At 40.8% G+C, this 19,470-nt stretch overlaps 1 protein-coding gene across 1 annotated transcript; it reads left to right on the forward strand.

Moving 5' to 3' along the window:
* Positions 1 to 232: 232 nt before the first annotated feature.
* On the forward strand, positions 233 to 19,231 carry onecut2 (one cut homeobox 2). Its single transcript, XM_018755776.1, has 2 exons — positions 233 to 1,571; positions 15,025 to 19,231. The coding sequence occupies exons 1-2, from the start codon at positions 452 to 454 to the stop codon at positions 15,309 to 15,311; spliced, it is 1,407 nt and encodes a 468-aa protein (XP_018611292.1). The 5' UTR covers positions 233 to 451; the 3' UTR covers positions 15,312 to 19,231.
* Positions 19,232 to 19,470: the final 239 nt, after the last annotated feature.

Raw genomic sequence — 19,470 nt, forward strand, 5'->3', positions numbered from 1 at the left:
ACGTTCCACTCGAAAAGACACACAGACTTGTGGCTGTTCAATCCAGATGCACGGCTGCAAGCAAATCTCAACCTACCTCACTGCTCTCGGCGTCATAGCCACTAAGCTTCTGATTGGATACACAGCCTCTGGGACGCGAGCCACCGAGGAAAGGATGGAAGTTGACTGGTCGAGATTTGCGTCAACCAAGGGGAAGTCCCCTCCCACTCTATCATGGTAGGATGAGCGCGAAGCAAACCCATCTTGGACAGCTCCAGCTGTCTAAGCAGAATACGTAGGAGGAGGAGAGGGCTCGGACATGGGGAGATTCCGCGCTGGCCCGTCTGGTAGAGATCGCTAGTTATTTTTTTTTGTATTGAAAAAACCCGAGAGGCCTTAGAACAACAAGCAAGCGACAAAACCCGCAAACTCATCCCTGGCACAGAACATTTTAAAAAGATCAATGTCCTGAATGAAGACCGCATACAACGCCTATCGATGCCTGGCCAAGGATTTGGATGCTTACGCCATGAACCCAGATATGACAATGGACAGCATTGGCAATCTGCATGGTGGAGTAAGCCATGACCAGGATCTCATGAGCAGCCACAGTCCTCACCACAATCGCAACACGGGGGCTTCCTTGCGGATACACCAGGACCTGGCAGCGGCATCCTCGCGCTCGGCCATGGTGTCCAGCATGGCTACCATCCTGGACGGGGCTGGAGAGTACCGTCCGGAGCTGTCGCTGCCGCTGCACCACGCCATGAGCATGCCGTGCGACTCGTCCCCGCCCGGGATGGGCATGAGCGGCACCTACACCACGCTGACGCCACTCCAGCCGCTGCCGCCCATTTCCACGGTTTCGGACAAATTCCACCATGCGCACCACCACCACCACCACCACCACCAGCGGATCTCGGGCAACGTGAGCGGGAGCTTCACGCTGATGCGGGACGAGCGGGGTCTACCAGCAATGAACAACCTCTACAGCCCCTACCATAAGGACATGCCGGGTATGGGTCAGAGTTTATCCCCCTTGGCCAGCAGTCCCCTGGGCAACGGCTTGGGCTCCATCCACAGCACGCAGCAGAGCCTCCACAACTACGGCACGCACGGCCACGACAAGATGCTGGGCTCCAACTTCGAGGCGCACACCGCCATGCTGGCCAGGGGGGACCAGCACCTCTCGAGAGGCCTCGGCGCTCCCACGCCAGGTATGATGCCACATCTGAACGGGATGCACCACTCCGGGCATCCGGGCCACCCTCAATCCCACGGGCCCGTGTTGGCCTCCAGCCGGGACAGACCGCCCTCCTCCTCTGGAACGCAGGGTGGCAGCGCGGGGCAGCTCGAAGAGATCAACACCAAGGAGGTGGCGCAGAGGATCACGGCGGAGCTGAAGCGCTACAGCATCCCGCAGGCCATCTTCGCGCAGCGCGTGCTGTGCCGCTCGCAGGGCACCCTGTCCGACCTGCTGAGGAACCCCAAGCCGTGGAGTAAACTTAAATCGGGGAGGGAGACTTTCAGAAGGATGTGGAAGTGGCTGCAGGAGCCCGAGTTCCAGAGGATGTCGGCCCTCCGGCTTGCAGGTAAGACGGCGGGGGCACAGCTGGGGGCGAAGGAGGCGCTCGGCGCTGCGTCGAGTTTCCTCGCTTCCCCGGATCGCGGCGGCTTCGAGTCCCGGCGGTCAAACCAAGTGCTTCATCGTCCTGCATTTTTCGGACCGTGCGTGCGCGCGCGCGCGCGCGCATTCATTCGGGGTGAGATCACGATCAATGAGGCGATCGATAACAGTGGTCATAATAAATAAGGCCATTTTTACCCCGCTTAGATGTGTCGTTTACATGATTTTTTTTTGGGAGAACGTTGCTGTTCGGGTTCTGCCGCCTTCGCTCTTACTCTGAGCCTCGGACTCTGTCACAGAACCACGGAAGAAACAGCACCACGGCTTTGGCAAGTTTTTCTGTTCTTATTGTTTAAAATAACATAACCCTCTCGAGCAAAATTGTGAAACGCAGTTCTCCGCCACATTCCTTTGTCTGCAGCTTAATTCAGTGCGGGGTTCGCATGTTCGTGCCGTTCTCTCTGCACATGACATGATTTTTGTTTTGACAATTACACCGTGAACTAAAGTCGATACCCCTATAATTATAAGCAGCTGTGCAGAATGCATACATATTTCATTTCCATATTTGTCTCGCGTTACAACGCGCTCTTCTATTTCCAGTTCAGTTCTGTCTCAATTACATTTGATCCCTTTTTTGGCTGAAACGTTTTTTTGTGCCAGAAATATGTTGCTTGGGTTAGACTGAAGATTCCAGCAGTTTCTTCTGTGTGTGTGTGTGTGTGTGTGTGTCGAAGGGACGGCCGGGTGGAGGGCAGACAGGTTCAGTGGCTGGAGAGCGCTGTCCAAACAAGCTCCATGTGAGCAATAGGCTGCCGGGCAGAGAGACGCGTCCGGCCACTTGCGCAACGTGCCGCAATCTTACTGCCCCCTCTAGCGACGAAACACACTGAGGTGCCCCTCCGAGCCGAGAAAACGGCTCTCTTTTGTTCTGCCAAAGAGATCAAGTTAATCTGAACTCTTTTTCATATTGATTGGCATCTCGTCCCGCTCTTTCTGCGCTGCGTCTATCGCCGCGACCGTTTAGTGCGGCGGCGGCGGCGGCAGCGGCAGCAGCTTCGAGAAGCGCAGCGCAGCGCAGCTGCTGCGTTTTTAACACACCGCCGCGTCTTCTGCATTTTGTTAGGATTTGTCGGGGCAGAATCACAGGCTGAGGTGTGTCCTTGTGCGGACTGCGTGAAAAGTACCGGTTCGGACGCGCGTGTTGTTTGTGTTGCGTTTGGTGGCGAAGTCAAGTGCGTGGGGTTCTCAGTAGATGCGGGAAAATGGTCAGACAGTGTATAATGTAATTGTGCGTGTTTTGTAGGAGGCGTATTCAAATGAACAGTTTAAATATGGTGTGCAGTTTAGTGCGAGGCAGCCTTCGGAAGAAACAGTTAAAATAATTAAAAATCGATCAGATCTATGTATAAGGGCGGAATTAAATTACGATCTGATTTCGCTTATAATGAGCATTTCCATTTGATTTTGTTCGGTGTGCATTTGTTTTTAAAATTAAATATCGACAGAAAGTTAGGCATTACAGTTTTATTTGAAGTCGTGTCGTAGGCGATTCTGTGTTGTCGACTGGGATGTTCTTCTTGAAATGGTGGCATACCGTGTGCTCGGACAGATTTTTTTTTTTTTTTTTTTGGAGGGGGTTACCGGGGGTTATGGGGTATTATGTGATCGCAGAGGCTGGGGAATTGAAAAGAAGAACAGAAGCGGCAGCGTCTCGATGAATTATTGATGGCGAATCTGTGCAGGAGCCGCTGCAAAGGGAGCGCAGCACCGTCACCTTGTGTTGGGTTAACCAGGCAGAATGGGCGCTCTTTGTACCGACACCATGAATCATTTATACTTTCACATGCACATTAAAAAATCGGCGCGGTATGATGCAAGCGAAAACACATTATTGTGAACTATTTGCGAATCGTCCAAACATCTGTGTGATTTCTTTAATAACACCTGCAGCATTAGCCGGGTCAATTATGGCTGCAAAACTGCATAGATACTGATTCTATTTAGAAAAGTAGCCCCCAGACCGAGGATGGTATTAATGAGAATAAATCAGACTGACCCGGCTGTTGGTAACACAAAAACATGCACAACTGAGTCAGCAGTGGAGGTGGGTTTTGCTCATTTTACTCGTATAACTGGATTGCAATGATCTCAGCTGACTGGAGATCACAGTTTGCAAAAAACCTAATATATAATAAAATATATAATTGACCTACACGTTGTCATCAGTATCACTTCACTTAAATTGTCGGATTAAAACCTTGTTTTACATCGCATCATGTACAAGGAACAGAGAATACTTTTAAATTTGCAGTTACAAATTTAATTGCTTAGTGCTCTAACTGAATCTGGAAAGTCATTAGTCTTGTGATATTACAACATACAGTTTGATAAAGAAATATCTCCCGGTCCATATGAATGAATGAATGAATGAATGAATGAAAAGTTGATTAAAACCTTTATTAATCCCAGAGGGAAATTCACTTTTGTTGCAGCAGGGTGCAGTGTAATGGTTATAAAGAGCACCATCTAAACTGTTTGAGGGCATGTCATTGCAAATATGTATGAAGTGATTTATCATACAATATTTGCATACAATAACAATGCTGAATTTGCATTTTAGACCTGTGGATTTTCCTATTTTTTATTATTTCTGGAATTGTATGATTTTCCATGTTGATTGCTCATATTCATGCACTTGGGAATGTTGATTCTGGCTAAGTATGGAGAGATCTTGACAGTATCTTCACTCTGTCTCTGTTTTCTCATTTGCATTTAAATTAATTGTACAATATCACTGACGTTAAGAAGAAAACGGACTTGTGCTTGCCATACAATTCCTAATAGGCCTGTGTTACGCAAACCAAATAATGAAGGATTCTATTGGACATCCGGGAGAAAAGTTAGTTTACGAAAGCAATGGAACAAGATATGGGAAAAAGGGTACAGCTCACTAGTTTATTTTTATTCCCTTCTCTCAGCCCTGTGGTTATGTCACTTTATAAAACAAATATGTGTAGCTGTATGGATGTGGATCGATGCGGATAAGCTCTGGAAGATTAAAAGGGCATTAATACTGGCGACAGTAACATAAACGTGTGGACCCAGTTGGCATTGATTTGGAACCTGATTCCAGCTTCTGCCAGTAAAGCTGATGATGGAAGTACCTTCCGAGCACCGGACTCCGCCAACCATTTTGTGTCGACCTCCCCTCCGGTGCCTTCCGGGGCCCTTCTTACTGGGGCTCTGGCTGAGTGTCACTGAAACGCTTCACATGCTTCAGAAAACAAACAAGCGCTTAAAAAGCGAATAAATTACATACCGTTTTTTTTGTTTCCAAATTAATATTGCAGGGATATTTTGTGAAGTATGTGGCATTTCTTTTGGCTTTCTCTTCTTTTAGTTTCACTTAGTGCAGTTAATGACATTTTTAGAGAATCTCGAAAGAAGAGCAAAGGATTCTCTGACACTTTACACAGTTTATTTTAATGTTTGCACTGTGTGGATTTTCAGTGCATTTTTTATTTTTTCAAATCAGTAGAAAATTTTTTTTTTTTTTTGTCTATTTATAGTACAGATAGCATCAAAAGAATTACTACAATTTGATATGATAGTTTAAAAGGATTTTAATTATTTTGACAAACAAAATGACTAATATAGGATTTCTGGAAATACCTATGTTTTTGCAGGTTTCCAATTTTAAAGTAATAAATCACTAAATATATAAATTTATGCAGAGTGGATTAAATAATTGAAATGTTTTCTGATAGTAGGACAGTCTGGAATGTATTATATTTATTGTGATTGTGAGAATATGGAAACATTAATTTTTGTGTAGCGAAAACATCTAATGTTGGGATAGCAGTTTATCTTACGCAATTTACATTCTTCACATTTATTTTTATCTTAGAAGAAAAGAAAATGTATTTGTCTAAGAGGTTTGGTCAAACACAGTCAGATTTGCCATGTCTTGGAATTTGAATGACTGTCAGCAGAAGCTGAATAAAGGGTAAAGTTTGCTTTTGTGGAACACCATGCTCATTTGAATGAACGATCCCCCCATCTTTGATACTTGGCTATAGTAAGATACATTACAAAATCAAGTTACTACTCATATGTTTAAAGTTTTTTAAAACAGGTTTGTGCTATTTCTCAAATAAATTTAAACTCAAGATGAATTGTAAAATGAGCATTTCAACATTTATAATTAAATGCAACAAACAGCGCCTTTATGACTAGAACCAGTATTATGCAGTTACACTGCAACACTGTTTTCTATATCACAGAATACTGTTCCTATGAGAGTATAATATATCCAAACCATCATGTACTTTTTATTGATTACAGGCAGGTTTTTCATACTTACATATATTCACTGGTTGCCTATAACTGAGTATAGCTTCAGAAAAAAATATTAGTCTTTTCTCAGTGCCAGTAAAAAACAGCATGCTATGTTGCATCATTCTGGAAAATATCTTTGTAAAACATCTAATAGTAAAACTTAATCATAAACTTTATTTGCATTTTTTTTGTTAATAAAAATATGTATCTTAGTTTAAAAACAATATTTACCTATGGTAATTAAGTTACTGAATCTAAGGGTCCAGAGTTTGTCAGAATGTCCAGAGAAGACATGTTTAAAACACTGGAAAAGTAGTTTAGTTATAGTAGTATTAGTAAGAGTTGTAGTAATAGTAGTATTTCATTAGCCGACTCCCACGGTCACTTCTGTGATACTTTTTAAACATTGCCTTTTCCAGACTTAGTAAATAATTAAATTTTTCTTTGCTAATAATGTTTTAAAAGAGTAATTTTAAGTTGATTTCATTTTAAAAACAGTTTGCTGTACAGGCTATATCCTAATCACCAAAATGACATCATAGAGTAACTGAACACTGACTGTCCTCTTCATACTAAAGATAAATAAATCAGGCAAGAAACCTTTGGACTGCTAATGTCATCACTGCTTGGTCAGATGTGGAAACTCATGATTGTTTTTATCCCTTTGATTACAAGCACTGCTTGGAATGTGTGCTAAACAAATATGCTCACCACTCTGCATTTTACTAGATAAAATGTGACACTAGCAGTTCTGTGCAAGCTTACAATACAAAAACATATGTGTGTGTGCTTTTGAGAAATACCACATTTTATATTATAGAAAAACTACCTCTGATTTAACACGACATTGAAAAAAACTTTGTATATATGAAAACAGCTGTTTTTTTGGTCCTGTATTAAAAATGTTACTATAAACAACTTTTGAAGATACTTTTTCACAGGAATATCAGAGTACAATTATACAAGTTACCAAACAAAGTTTGAATTTCGCTAATGTTTTTTTTAGTTAATTTCTCAGCTTGATTCTGAAATGAGATACTTAATGCTATGACACACTTTGAATGTTATGTTCAGCCAAAGTACTTTCTAGAAAGATTTTTGAGTAAACAGCAGCAAAATATTGCAGTAATGAATGCTTGAATAAGTGCTTTCTCCACTACTGTTGTCATTGTTTTATCTGTCCAGAGTTTTAATTTAAGATCTGTAATGGAATATTTTTCACTGATCTGCCAATATATAGTTTAGTAAAAGTTTTAAAGTTTTCCGCCATATTATTCTATCAAGTGAAAAGTTAAACCTGAAGTATGAAGTGCCTTTAAAACCATGGGTTATTGAACCTCTATTTCATTATTAAATGATGCACGGGAGTAACAGAGAAAAACGGAATATAGCTAGTTCATAATGTGTCTTTATTGGTATCCTTGTCAGTAGTTTTCCGCAAAGCTAAAGTCTAAAACCAGACTCATTTTAGAAGCCACACGTACCAAAATGCCTTTAAACCATATGAAACCAACTGAAGGGCATAATACAATTTTCTGCTGAGCTGTAAATCTTTAATATGTATATTTGAGTCAAACCTCCAGAGAAGGCCAAGAAGTTTTTCATTAGCTTGCTTTCTTGCCCAAACCTATAATGATATGCCCCTGGGTGAAAGTGAGCCGGCTCTTGTTATCGAGTCCACCTTTTATTTCAGCCGCCATCCACCCGGTGGGACCCAGATCCTTCATCAGTGTTTGTACTACAGAATCGGGAGCTCCAGAAAGGTGTGCTGCAGATAAGAGTACTTGCGCCGGATGCCCGGTAGCGCGCAGGATGTCCCCTGTGGCCTGGCTGACAGGTCACTGACTGTGCCATGTGGCTGTCACTCTGAGGCTCCCCCTTAAAGGCCTTTAAGGTGTTTCTCTGAACCCGGCTGTCGCTCAGAAACACACTGTTTGATGTGTGAAGTCACTGTTTTGATTACTGGAGTGTCGACAAAGAGGCATTAGGTTTTATCTGATGTAGGATTTTAAGTACAGATCCTTGTGCTACAACACAATTGTTTAAAGTGCTGTCTTGGATATGTGTTGATATCGCATTCATTTGATCATTATTAAGTTTCAGATGCATTTGTTAGGATTATTTCTGGGTTAATTGATACAGAAATTACTTGGTATAACTCTGTCTTGGTGTATCGTTACCTAACATAAATTTTTAAATATGCTGAATAAAATTTCTATTTTATGTGAGATGCAAATCCAGAAAAAGTAATGGCGGACAAACTCAGTAAATAACATTTACTGCAGCAGAAGGAGCCGTCTAAGGTTCACACTGCAATTTCTGTAATTACACAATGCTTAGATACACACATTTCATTTCAGAACCGCTTGTCCCATACAGGGTCACGGGGAACCGGAGCCTACCCGGCAACACAGGGCGTAAGGCCGGAGGGGGAGGGGACACGCCCAGGACGGGATGCCAGTCCGTCACAAGGCAGCCCAAGCGGGACTGGAACCCAAGACCCACCGGAGAGCAGGACTGTGGCCCAACCCGCTGCGCCACCGCACCCCCGTTGCTTAGATACATATTCGCACAAATGTACTTGTAGTGAACAGTACTTTAATTTCAGCTACATCGGCACATATGGTGAAGGGAACTAACTGTACTTAAGAATCACACATCTGCAACTATGTCTCTTTCTTTTAATGTAATGCACACATTGTATTTTCTATGAGATGTACATTGCTTGGGGGTGTGGTAGCGCAGTGGGTTTGACTGGGTCCTGCTCTCTGGTGGGTCTGGGGTTCGAGTCCCGCTTGGGGTGCCTTGCGGTGGACTGGCGTCCCGTCCTGGGTGCGTCCCCTCCCCCTCCGGCCTTACACCCTGTGTTGCCCGGTAGGCTCTTGTTCCCCGCGACCCCGTATGGTACGAGCTGTTCAGAAAGTGTGTGTGTACATTGCTTTGGAGAAAAGTGTCTGTTAAATGAATAAATGTAAATGCAGATGCATTGAGACTCCAGTGGCACCTGTGCTGTTCAGTAAGGAACAGCATTCTGTCTCGTATTTACACTAGACCTTAAAGGTTACTTTTCAGCACCCGGATGTGTGAATGTTTCAGTTTTAGGAACTAAATTTGATAGTATTAGCATCAGTACCAGTTCTTCATGTTTAACCTGAGGCCTAACATGTCGCCTCTCATATATCACAGACATGTTTTATTGTCAGGCCGTTAGTATGTCAGCTCAATCACCGAAACAGTATCAGCTTTGTGTCCTCGACCAAGCGTTATTATGAACTAATTTTTTTATGGCCTATAAGTGTATTGAACAGTGTAGTTTTTACCAAGTCGCGCGACCATAAGTGGAGGAGTTCATTCATGTTTTCGCGCCAAAAAAATACCAGGCAGTTTTGTGAAACACTATGCGGCAGAGTACATCACATTTCACAGTGGGTTTTGTTGTTTTTTTTTTTCCTTTTTTAAAAAAGTTTTTAAAACAAACTAATACGCATTTTGTTAAAGCAGAAACCCGCCGCCAAAAAAGAGCTATAACGCGCGGCAGGCGAAAGATGTGATACGTTATGTTGGCTTAATTTGCTGTTCATTCGCCCTTCTTAGTCTGACAGCGGGGTTCTTTGGGTATAATAATGCATGGCATGTCATTATATACGTTTTGGGTTATGAAAGCCGAGCACATACAGTATACAGTATAGTCAGTGCCAGTGAAAGAGTTCCACTTATTAGAACGCGCGCGCAGCACCTCGTTCAGGAGGGAAGACGGGCGGTAGCTCCGTGAAACGGACATTTGCGAACCTCATGTGTGGAAATTAGCTGTATGGGAAAAACAAAACCGCTGACACCACGTACAGTACGGTTACATAGCTTAAAATATAGCTTATCACATGAACAGACTTTAAAGAAACGGTGCATGAGCAATACCACACGACTGGTTTCACACACACAGTCTGAAACCACTTATTTCAAGCGGGATTCGGATTGCGGGGAACCGGAGCCTAGCCCTGCAACACAGACTCAGAGCGACACAGCAGCAGGGCACCTCAAGGAGATTCGAACCCCAGCCCAGACCCGCCACACAAAGCGGATTCCGGCCAAGCCCGCCACGTCACGTCACGTCACCACGCCCCCTCCATAAGTTTCAGTGATTGTTTAATTAAAAAGCATATCACCTTAGAACAATTCATAAAACGAGATCTGCGGCAAATTAACAGCGGCGTAACATTACATAATTGGAATTGTTGCTGGCCACTTATTCAGTTCCACATAAATTTGCATTAAATTAGCTGAACTTGCGTGACCTTTAAGCACATTTCACCTGAGACGTAGCAGCTGCTGTGAGCGGTGAGAAAAAATAACGCGGAAGCTCCCGGCTGTAAGAGCTGGTTATCCTGACAGCTCTGATCATGGATTTATCAGCCACAGTTCGAACCCTGGTTAACGCGATGGTGACGCGCGTTTGTGTTTCACTCACTTCCTGCTTCCGGCGGGACGGCGCCTCAACTGTGACGCTGAGGCGATTTTTACACTTTACAGCTACTCGTTCCTTTTTGACGGAACATCGCCGTTCACCATTTCAAATTGTTTCCCAACACACTAAGCGAAAAGCTGTTCAGCATAGCAGTATTCATTCGTTGTGTTACATTTATTAATTTAGCTGACACTTTTCTCCAAAGCAACTTACTTACAGTGTTAAGGTCACAACTACCAAAGCTGGGTAATTTTACTGGAGTAATTTAGGGTAAGTACCTCACTCAAGGGTACTACAAGCAAAGGTGGGGATCAAACCCGTGACCTTTGGATCCAAAAGCAGTAGCAACCACTATGTTAGCAGCTACCCCACTGTTGCTATTGTTGCTTCTGTCCAAGGTGCCGTACAATGTTAGGTTTATAGGCCTATAATACGCTACCATACTGCCCACACTACATTGGCACAGTGATGCAGCAGGTAGCGCTTCTACCTCATTGACCTTGGGTTCGATCCATGCTCGCTCTGTGTAGAGTTAACATTTTCTCCCCTTGTCTCCATGGGCTTAGTCCCACAGTCCAAAGATGGGTGCGGTGGACTAGTGACACTAACTTGCCTTAGTGTGTGTGTGGTGCTACCCTGTGATGGACTGGTGTCCCGTCCAGGGTGTACCCCCCTCCTCCCCAGCTGTGTGCCAGATAATTCTGGGATAGGCTCCAGATCACCGCGACCCTGCCACGGACAAGTGACTGTTGAAAATGGATGGACTAACTGCAAGTTATTTATTTTGGTCCCATTTATGCAGGTGGGCATTTTTATTGTATCAATTCACAGTAAGAGCCTTGCTCAAAGGTAGTAGTGCAGAGGTGGGAACTTGAACTAATAGCCTTCTGATTATAAGGTAACAGTTCTAACTGCTACGTCTTCTGTTTATACTGTTCCTTGCATGCCGCAGATATTTCACACACGTTTCTGAATGATTTAGGCTACAGGTGTTGGGATGTGGTCAACACTCAGTAAGTGCAGAAGGTGCACGTGTTATTTCATAACATGTAGTTTCAGAAGATAGTACCCAAGCAGTGTCCCTCAGTGCTGTACGGTTTTCAGAGTCTTTGGCTGAAAGGAGAAACCAAATCTGATAGTATTTATTAGTCAGAGAATACTGCCACCCTCTGGGGGAGGAATGTTCATTTCATGTGAGAGATGATAAAATAATGTATACAGTGAGAGGTTTAGGATTATTATACTGTATTACAGATCTATACTAATCATTGTGATCCCGCTGACTATATATTGGCATTTTGTGTTGCATCCATGCCTTATTTCAGTTTTATATTATTCAGTGTTTGGTTATTCTCTGAATGCATGTTGGATAATGGGTCCCTCAAATTTCATAAACATTCAAGTCTGTAATTCCCATTGAATTCAGAGAATACGTAGTTAAGCCATGGTAATTAATTGTAAAGTTTGGATTTATTGTTCTTTAACTTTTTGTGTTTTCATAATTTTTTAAAATAATTTGCGTTATTATTCTTTGAATCAACAGTAGCAAGTCGCTTTGCATTGAGGTAAGCTTTGTAAAACATAATTGAAAAAATGATGGAGAATTACAAATTTGTGTGTTTCAAAATTGTATAAATCACTATTAGCACTCAGGGAAATGTTCTGTGCTCCTACGAAAAAGTCATAGAGAATGTTTGTAATTTCAGGGAAATAGAATGCAGGAATGTAGAACACCACCACCAGTTTTCAGATGAATTTAGTACTGGTTAGTATTAATGGTCTGTCATGTTACTCATTTTTTACAATTACATATTTATTTTATTCATCATTATACCATGGTATGACACTTGGTATATACAACCAGTATGTACAAAGGCTGAAATCTACTCTAGTTTTGGGGAAATCCATTTCGCATTGGTGTGGGAATGGGTGAACATGGTCTAGGAAAGCCTCAGGAAAGGTGGATGTAGTATCCCTTTGAATTTTGTAGGTAAATATTAGCTATTAACTGGGAAGTATCCAACTTAGTGAATCATACTTAGAATAGACTGGCAAATTTTAGTTTACACATGTATTTATTTTATTTTACAAACCCTGACTTGGTACTGCCTCTTGCATGTCCCTGTGAACTGCGACCTATGTCAACTGATGTATACAGAAAACAATTAAAACAGGGGCTAGCATTTTTTTTGTGTTTTGTGCTTTGGAAACAGAGTAAACAGTAAGAATATAAAAAGTTACTTTTCTAAAATGTATAAAGAATTGCATTATTTTGCAAGACTTTCTGCATAAATCTAGTCCAATATACTTGCTTATTGAAACACTTTATGTTTAAGTGTATGTTCTTCACCACACTGTTTTCTAAAATTCCTGTTTATTGCGGAGCAAAAAATAACTTTCACTTCCATGTACCACCTTTAGTTGGCAGCAAAACTTAGTCTTGAGGATTAGAAGCACACCAGAGGTGATTGGTGCCACATGTTCATGGGATGAATCTGTTTGTAAATTTTCATTGAATAGTGGTTTTTGGATAGAATGTATTTTCACTTTCAGTGATTTTAAAATCACGTTTCATTTTGATGTAGCTTATGAAAATATTAAAACCTGTTTCAAGGTATTTTATTTTCTATAGCTACTGTATATTCTTGATATTTATGGAAGATTAGAAGGGAAATCTGTTATTAAGCATTTCGAGTCCCGCTTGGGGTGCCTTGCGTCGGACTGGCGTCCCGTCCTGGGTGTGTCCCCTCCCCCTCCGGCCTTACGCCCTGTGTTACCGGGTTGGCTCCGGTTCCCCGCGACCCCGTATGGGACAAGCGGTTCTGAAAATGTGTGTGTGTGTGTGTGTGTGTGTGTGTGTGATTGTGTTGATGATAAAGCTGAAACTAGCCAACAATCACCGGGCTTCTTTATGTAATGTCACCTGCATTGAATGGGAGGTTGTGGATATTAAGCATTTTTATTTAAAGTCATTTTAATTTTAATTTAGGTTTGAAGTTAAAAAGAAGTCAAATAATAGTACTGCACTACAGTGTGGTGGCATTACATCCTGTCTCCCACCCTGATTCCAGGATAGGCTGCAGACACTGTGACAATGAATTGGACAAGTGATTTTTGATAATAGTGGATGGAAGTGTTAGAGTATTTTTTATTTATTTTTTTGCCACATGTTTTCACAATGACGTATGTATTGCAGAAGGGGGGCGCGGTGGCGCAGTGGGTTGGACCGGGTCCTGCTCTCGGGTGGGTCTGGGGTTCGAGTCCCGCTTGGGGTGCCTTGCGACAGACTGGCGTCCCGTCCTGGGTGTGTCCCCTTCCCCTCCGGCCTTACGCCCTGTGTTGTCGGGTAGGCTCCGGTTCCCTGCGACCCCGTATGGGACAAGCGGTTCGGACAGTGTGTGTGTGTGTGTATTGCAGACTTATACATTCATGAATGTATTATTCACATTTTGTTGACTGCAACATGGTAAAAAGACTTTTCAGTTAGGAACTAATTGAGTTATGAACAGACTTTCAGTCCCAACTGTGTTTGTAAGATGAGAGTTCAATGAATTGGTATGTGTAAAATTATTGTTTATTCATTCCTTCATTTATTTACTCCATATGAAATATTATTATGATACATTATCAAAGCAAGCATATTACAACACATTACTTTTCATAGTGTAAAAATATTTTACTTTTTTTAAGTAATTTGGGAAGTAAAATAGATTTAAAGAATTGAAAGTACAGATTTGTGTTCTCTTGTTTTCCCACACAGCTGTTCAACTTTTTTTGTATAAACCCTTTTAAACCTTTTTTAGTCCATAAGAGCAATGTAAAAATGTAAAACATGATATTGTAAACTAGGGAAGAATTCCATATCTGCTAAACAAATGATCTTTACATATTTTATATTGCGTTATATGCTTTACCTAATTGGTAAGAATCTAAGGTAATTGATATGTTCTAATATTTACTGAGGTTTATTTGTAGATAAACATACTCTAAGGTTTATATACTGTTCTTTAACAGAGGTGATCATATGATTTCACCTGAAGAACAGTTTCAATTAGTTTTGGTGTACCACATGAAAGCTTCCACTTGTTCACTGACATTACAAATGATTTTCACAGGAGAAGAGCTCATGTTATTTCATCACAATACCTACTTTTATCAATATGTATTCACATTTTTCTGTCTAACCTACCAACAAGTCTTAAATACTTAATGTATAAGTCTGTATTGTAACATTTGGTTATTTAGCTAATTTTGGTATAATTCATCATTGTCACACATCAGCTTTGAAAATATATAAAGTGACATGATTTGCTGCTGAACACCATTTAGAGAAAACTAATGTAATTATTCCTCAGGTTATTACAGTGATATAATGAACATGGCTCTTTCAAAGATTTATTTTATTCAAACTGTTATTTATAATAGAAAATATATAATCTGTAATTCATCTTAATGATTTTACCAAAAAAAACAGTAAAAATGTTGGCTTTTGCCTAAGGGTATAGAAAAGTGTTATGATTAATTTCTGGAATGGATAACAAAAATATTGTTCTGATCATGGTCTCTTCTTCTTTTTTTTGGTGTTGTCTTCTCATCATTTTGATTTTACTCGAAGCATGCAAAAGAAAAGAGCAAGACCCAAGCAAAGAAAGGAGCAATACACCAAAGAAATCTCGCCTGGTTTTTACTGACCTCCAGCGGCGTACACTTCTGGCCATCTTCAAGGAGAACAAACGCCCTTCCAAGGAAATGCAGCTGACCATTTCTCAGCAGCTTGGCTTGGAACTGACCACTGTTAGTAACTTCTTCATGAATGCCAGGAGGCGGAGCTTGGACAAATGGGTGGATGAGGGGAGTCCTGGGGCGGCATCCTCTGCTTCCAGTACTTGTACCAAAGCGTGATTATGGGATGGGGGGGTGGGTAGGGGCTGGATGTGGGGTCCGGTCAGTTCTCCAGGGCTCTACACGGGATGGGTGGAAGTACCACTCGAAAACCAACCTTTTTTAAAACTTCACTTTTGAGGTTGAGGAAAGGGAAGGGAGCTGTTTACTGGCAAATTAAGAAAGATAACATTGACCACCTACATCATCACATGTTGACCAAGCCCTAACTGACCTCTGGGCAAAAGCCTCTTGCACACTGCCTGAAAAACTCAACAAATGCAAGTATTCACTATTAAGCGTTTCATTAAGTAGATTATATGCAAAAAGTTTTTAGTTAAATTACTTTTATATTATGTTCCATTTAATTTGAAACTCAGTCAAGAAAACATAGCACTTACTATATTGCCTGTTTTGCTTCTCAATTATTACTCAGATTTTCTGATTGCATTCTGGCCTTTTTGTTATTCCATCCACAGAATGTAATGCATTGTCGGTGCACATTTATTTGTCAATTCAATTGAAACATCAGTGAAGTTATCTCATTGTTTTTTTTCCAAGACGGCATTAATAATTAATAACTCTGTTTGAAAGCTATTACCAAAACATAAGAGCTTTGATTTGAATCCAAATGTGGTAACATTAATTTTACTGACAAATCAATGTAATTTCTTTCCCTTTATATATATATAAAATTATCATTTTCTAAGTAGATGTGCAAGCAGGCTTCAAGGAAACTCCTGATGTCTAAGCATACTTTTAATAATATTTTGAAACCAACTTTTTAGAAGCCAGCATGAACATTAGAGTATAGAATTATTATAGCAACATCAGTTCTACTTTCTTAACAAAGGAGGGAGCATGGAGCTCTGCAGCCAGCAGGGTTAAACCACCAAAAACAGACATTTTCAGTGTCAGGTACTGGCAGGGATGCAAGCACAAATCTCACAGATTTAAATATTGCCTGTATTCAGGAAAACACGTGTGCATGTACACTGAGTCGTAAGGCATACGGCCAGCATCACGTGCTCCTTTATGAGCTGGCAAAGTATGTGAGCACAATCTTGAAGCACATTTCCTTTGCAATAGAAATGGGTCTGCTTGATGCAGAATGTTCTTCATATTTTAGAATTCTCAGGATGCCATTTCTATGAAGCGACTGAAGAACACCCACAAATCCCCCTCCCTCGTACACAAAAGATACACGCACACACACGGGACAGACAGCAGAAAATGTGATGCTTAATCCACACCCACCTCAATCACTGAGATTCAAGTCATTCCTGAGCAAACACTGCTGTATTGCATTTAACCATTAGAAAAACTCAGAGATCCATCTTTATTTGTCTATTAATTCATCCATTTTTAAATGAATCTTGGCTGTACTCACAGTCCTATAGAACTGAGCAGCCATTCCATGAACAATGAGTGTAGCTGAAACCCACAGCTTATACAATTAAGCTCCTTTAAAATGAGTTTGCTTAGCCTTGTGTGGCTTTTTTAGCAGAAATGAAGACAATCTCCTCGGCAATTTGGCCATATTAATCTTTAAAGGTTACTCAAATAATGGAAAAGAAAGATGTTCAGCATTTTTGCACTGAAGATGTCATCTTTGCAAATGGAAAGAACTGGCTGCATTGAACCAAAACACTGACCGTCCCCTCGCTTTGGTGGAAATCTTCACTTCACTATTTCCATTACACTTGATCTGAGGGAGTATTAAATTATGAAGGTAAAATAGTTATGTTTGCCAGTACACGAGATCCTCCACCTGACTGATTTTATGTAGCATTAAATCATGGCAAAGACCAACAATCCATAAACAAGTCAAACAAACAAGGGTTAGATTCTTGCCAGTAAGCAGCTCCTCCCTGGAACCCTGATATCCATGATGTAGAAGCCAAAGGCTTGAAGGTCGCTTTGTGGACTCTTAAGACTTTTTCTATTTATTAATGAATCGAAACCAAAGAAAGTTTTTTCTGCACCTAACTGCTCTGCAACAAACTGTTAGGAAGAAGAAGATGAAGAGTAGAATTCTAACAGCAATGACTGTGATGATGGAGAGGGTGAAAGAGAAAGGCTTTGTTCCGCCTGAACGCGTCAGATATTTTCGAGGAAGCAGATTGACTCAAAAGGGTGAAACGTGTTGAGGCCGCGTCGCAGCGCCAGCGGCTTCTCCAGAGTTCCGTGTCTCTCAGAGTTGAAGATTGTCTTTAACGTGTGCCTATGCAGTTTTTCAAGAAAATGGAAACGAACAACAAAAACCTCATCAGCTACAAAACCAAAGATTCCTGGATATTCCTACAGCAATTTTTTCCTCTTTTTTGTGTTTTTTTTTTTCCCCAGTGCATTGTTTGACCTCTTTACAGGTAATTCATTTGAACTGGCTCTTCACAACAACACACACATACGCAGAAGTATATAGTTAAAAATATTTCTTCATAAGATACCTTCTTTCCAACCATGTAATTCTGGGATTCAGCACGCATTTGAAACACAGCATAAGAGATGTGTTCATTCTCAAAGTTCTACTGAAACGTAAATAACAAACGGAAGTCTTTCAGTAGTCCATAATGACCGCAGTAAATTAAGGCATGGCTTCCCCTGTAAACTTCCAGTTTTATATTTGTTGACTATTGCTGTACACTTTATTATGAAAATAGATTACAAAGATTTTCTTTGTAGTACATGATGAGAATAATTGTCCAATTCTCTAAGAAACCCTGTCTTTTCAAATCTCTTTTTAATTTTTAGTTAGAACGTTTTAACTGAACAAATTATACAGTATTGAAAATTAGTTTCAGTTCAAAACTGTTACCGGCTTTAATGAAAACACACTTTGATGGAACTGGGAAAATGATTAAATGAATATCCACCCTATATCAGGAACAGTATATCCAGTTCAAGATCTCAGTATTGTACAATGAAACTTAGGAAACACAGGGCATAAGGAAGGACAATCTCACACAGTCACAGACTAAGGGTAGATTTTACATTCACACACTAACAGCTAACAAGCCCCCCGATCTTTGAGAGGATACCCATGCGATTAGGACACAGAATGAGTTTTGGACCCAAGATCTGAAACCACAGCGCAAGAAGCCAGTGTATCCCCATCACACTCAAAATGAATACTAAATTTATATTGTTGTATTTATTAAGAATGAAAATTATCCCAAATAAGAGGTGCAAATTAAGAAATACAAAGAACAGGAGAGCAGCAAAACAGTAGAAATGCACTTCATTTGGTTTAAAAAACAAATGTCTGCTGTAAATTAAAACAAAGATTGAACTGTTGCATAATCACACAATTGTCTATCGTGTTTCATAGCATATGAGACAGGTCTGCAAATCCTCCATTAATTTTCAGTAGCATTTACCTCTGTCACAACTGTTCTAAGTATTAGCAGAAGTTTATGACTTTGGGTCTGCGGTTCAAAATTTGCCTCTTTTGTCTGCACCGTGTTTTCTCTGTTCACATGCTACCAGATTTTACTTTTGTGCTGAATCCCTCTTACCATGTTTGGAAATGAGCCAGGGTCGCCTTTTGTCTCATCTTACGGTTTATTAAACTCTCAAAAAAAAGCCAAAAATAACATGACATACTAAAAAGAAACAACGAAATGAATAGTTCATCTGTTGGGAGGAAACTGCTCGAAAATCGGTCAAATAGCTTTATCCTATAGATTTCGCTCTTTGAAGCTTGTGATCCAAAGATCCTCTGCTGACCATGCCTGCCCAGTTCACACAGGGCCTCAGCCCTCTTTGAGTGAACTTTCTCAATGAGCTCTGGTCTCGAGGAACATTTGCCAACTAATGATGTGAAATGAAATCAAAGGTTTTCATTGCCTGTCTCGGTACTTGCCAGTACTCAGAACATGCATATGTACAATTATTTTCTCTTTATTAGAGGTTGCAATATATAATTTATTTATGTAATTTTATTTTTTTAATTGAACCTAATTTAAGTGGCCAAAAATCCATTTTAAACCCTGTGTCCTGATCAGTTTGCGGAGGTTTACATTGTTGGTTTTTCTTATTTGATTTAATTGTATGACACTGCAGAACTTATTTATTTATGACAACAGTGTATTAGAACATATGGATAGTTTTTTAATGTAATTATTTAATTTTATTTAATTAGATGTAATTGTTTCGACAACTATTTATGCTTCTTAAA

The sequence above is a fragment of the Scleropages formosus genome, chromosome 6, assembly GCF_900964775.1.
Source record: "Scleropages formosus chromosome 6, fSclFor1.1, whole genome shotgun sequence".
Classification (NCBI taxonomy): domain Eukaryota; kingdom Metazoa; phylum Chordata; class Actinopteri; order Osteoglossiformes; family Osteoglossidae; genus Scleropages; species Scleropages formosus.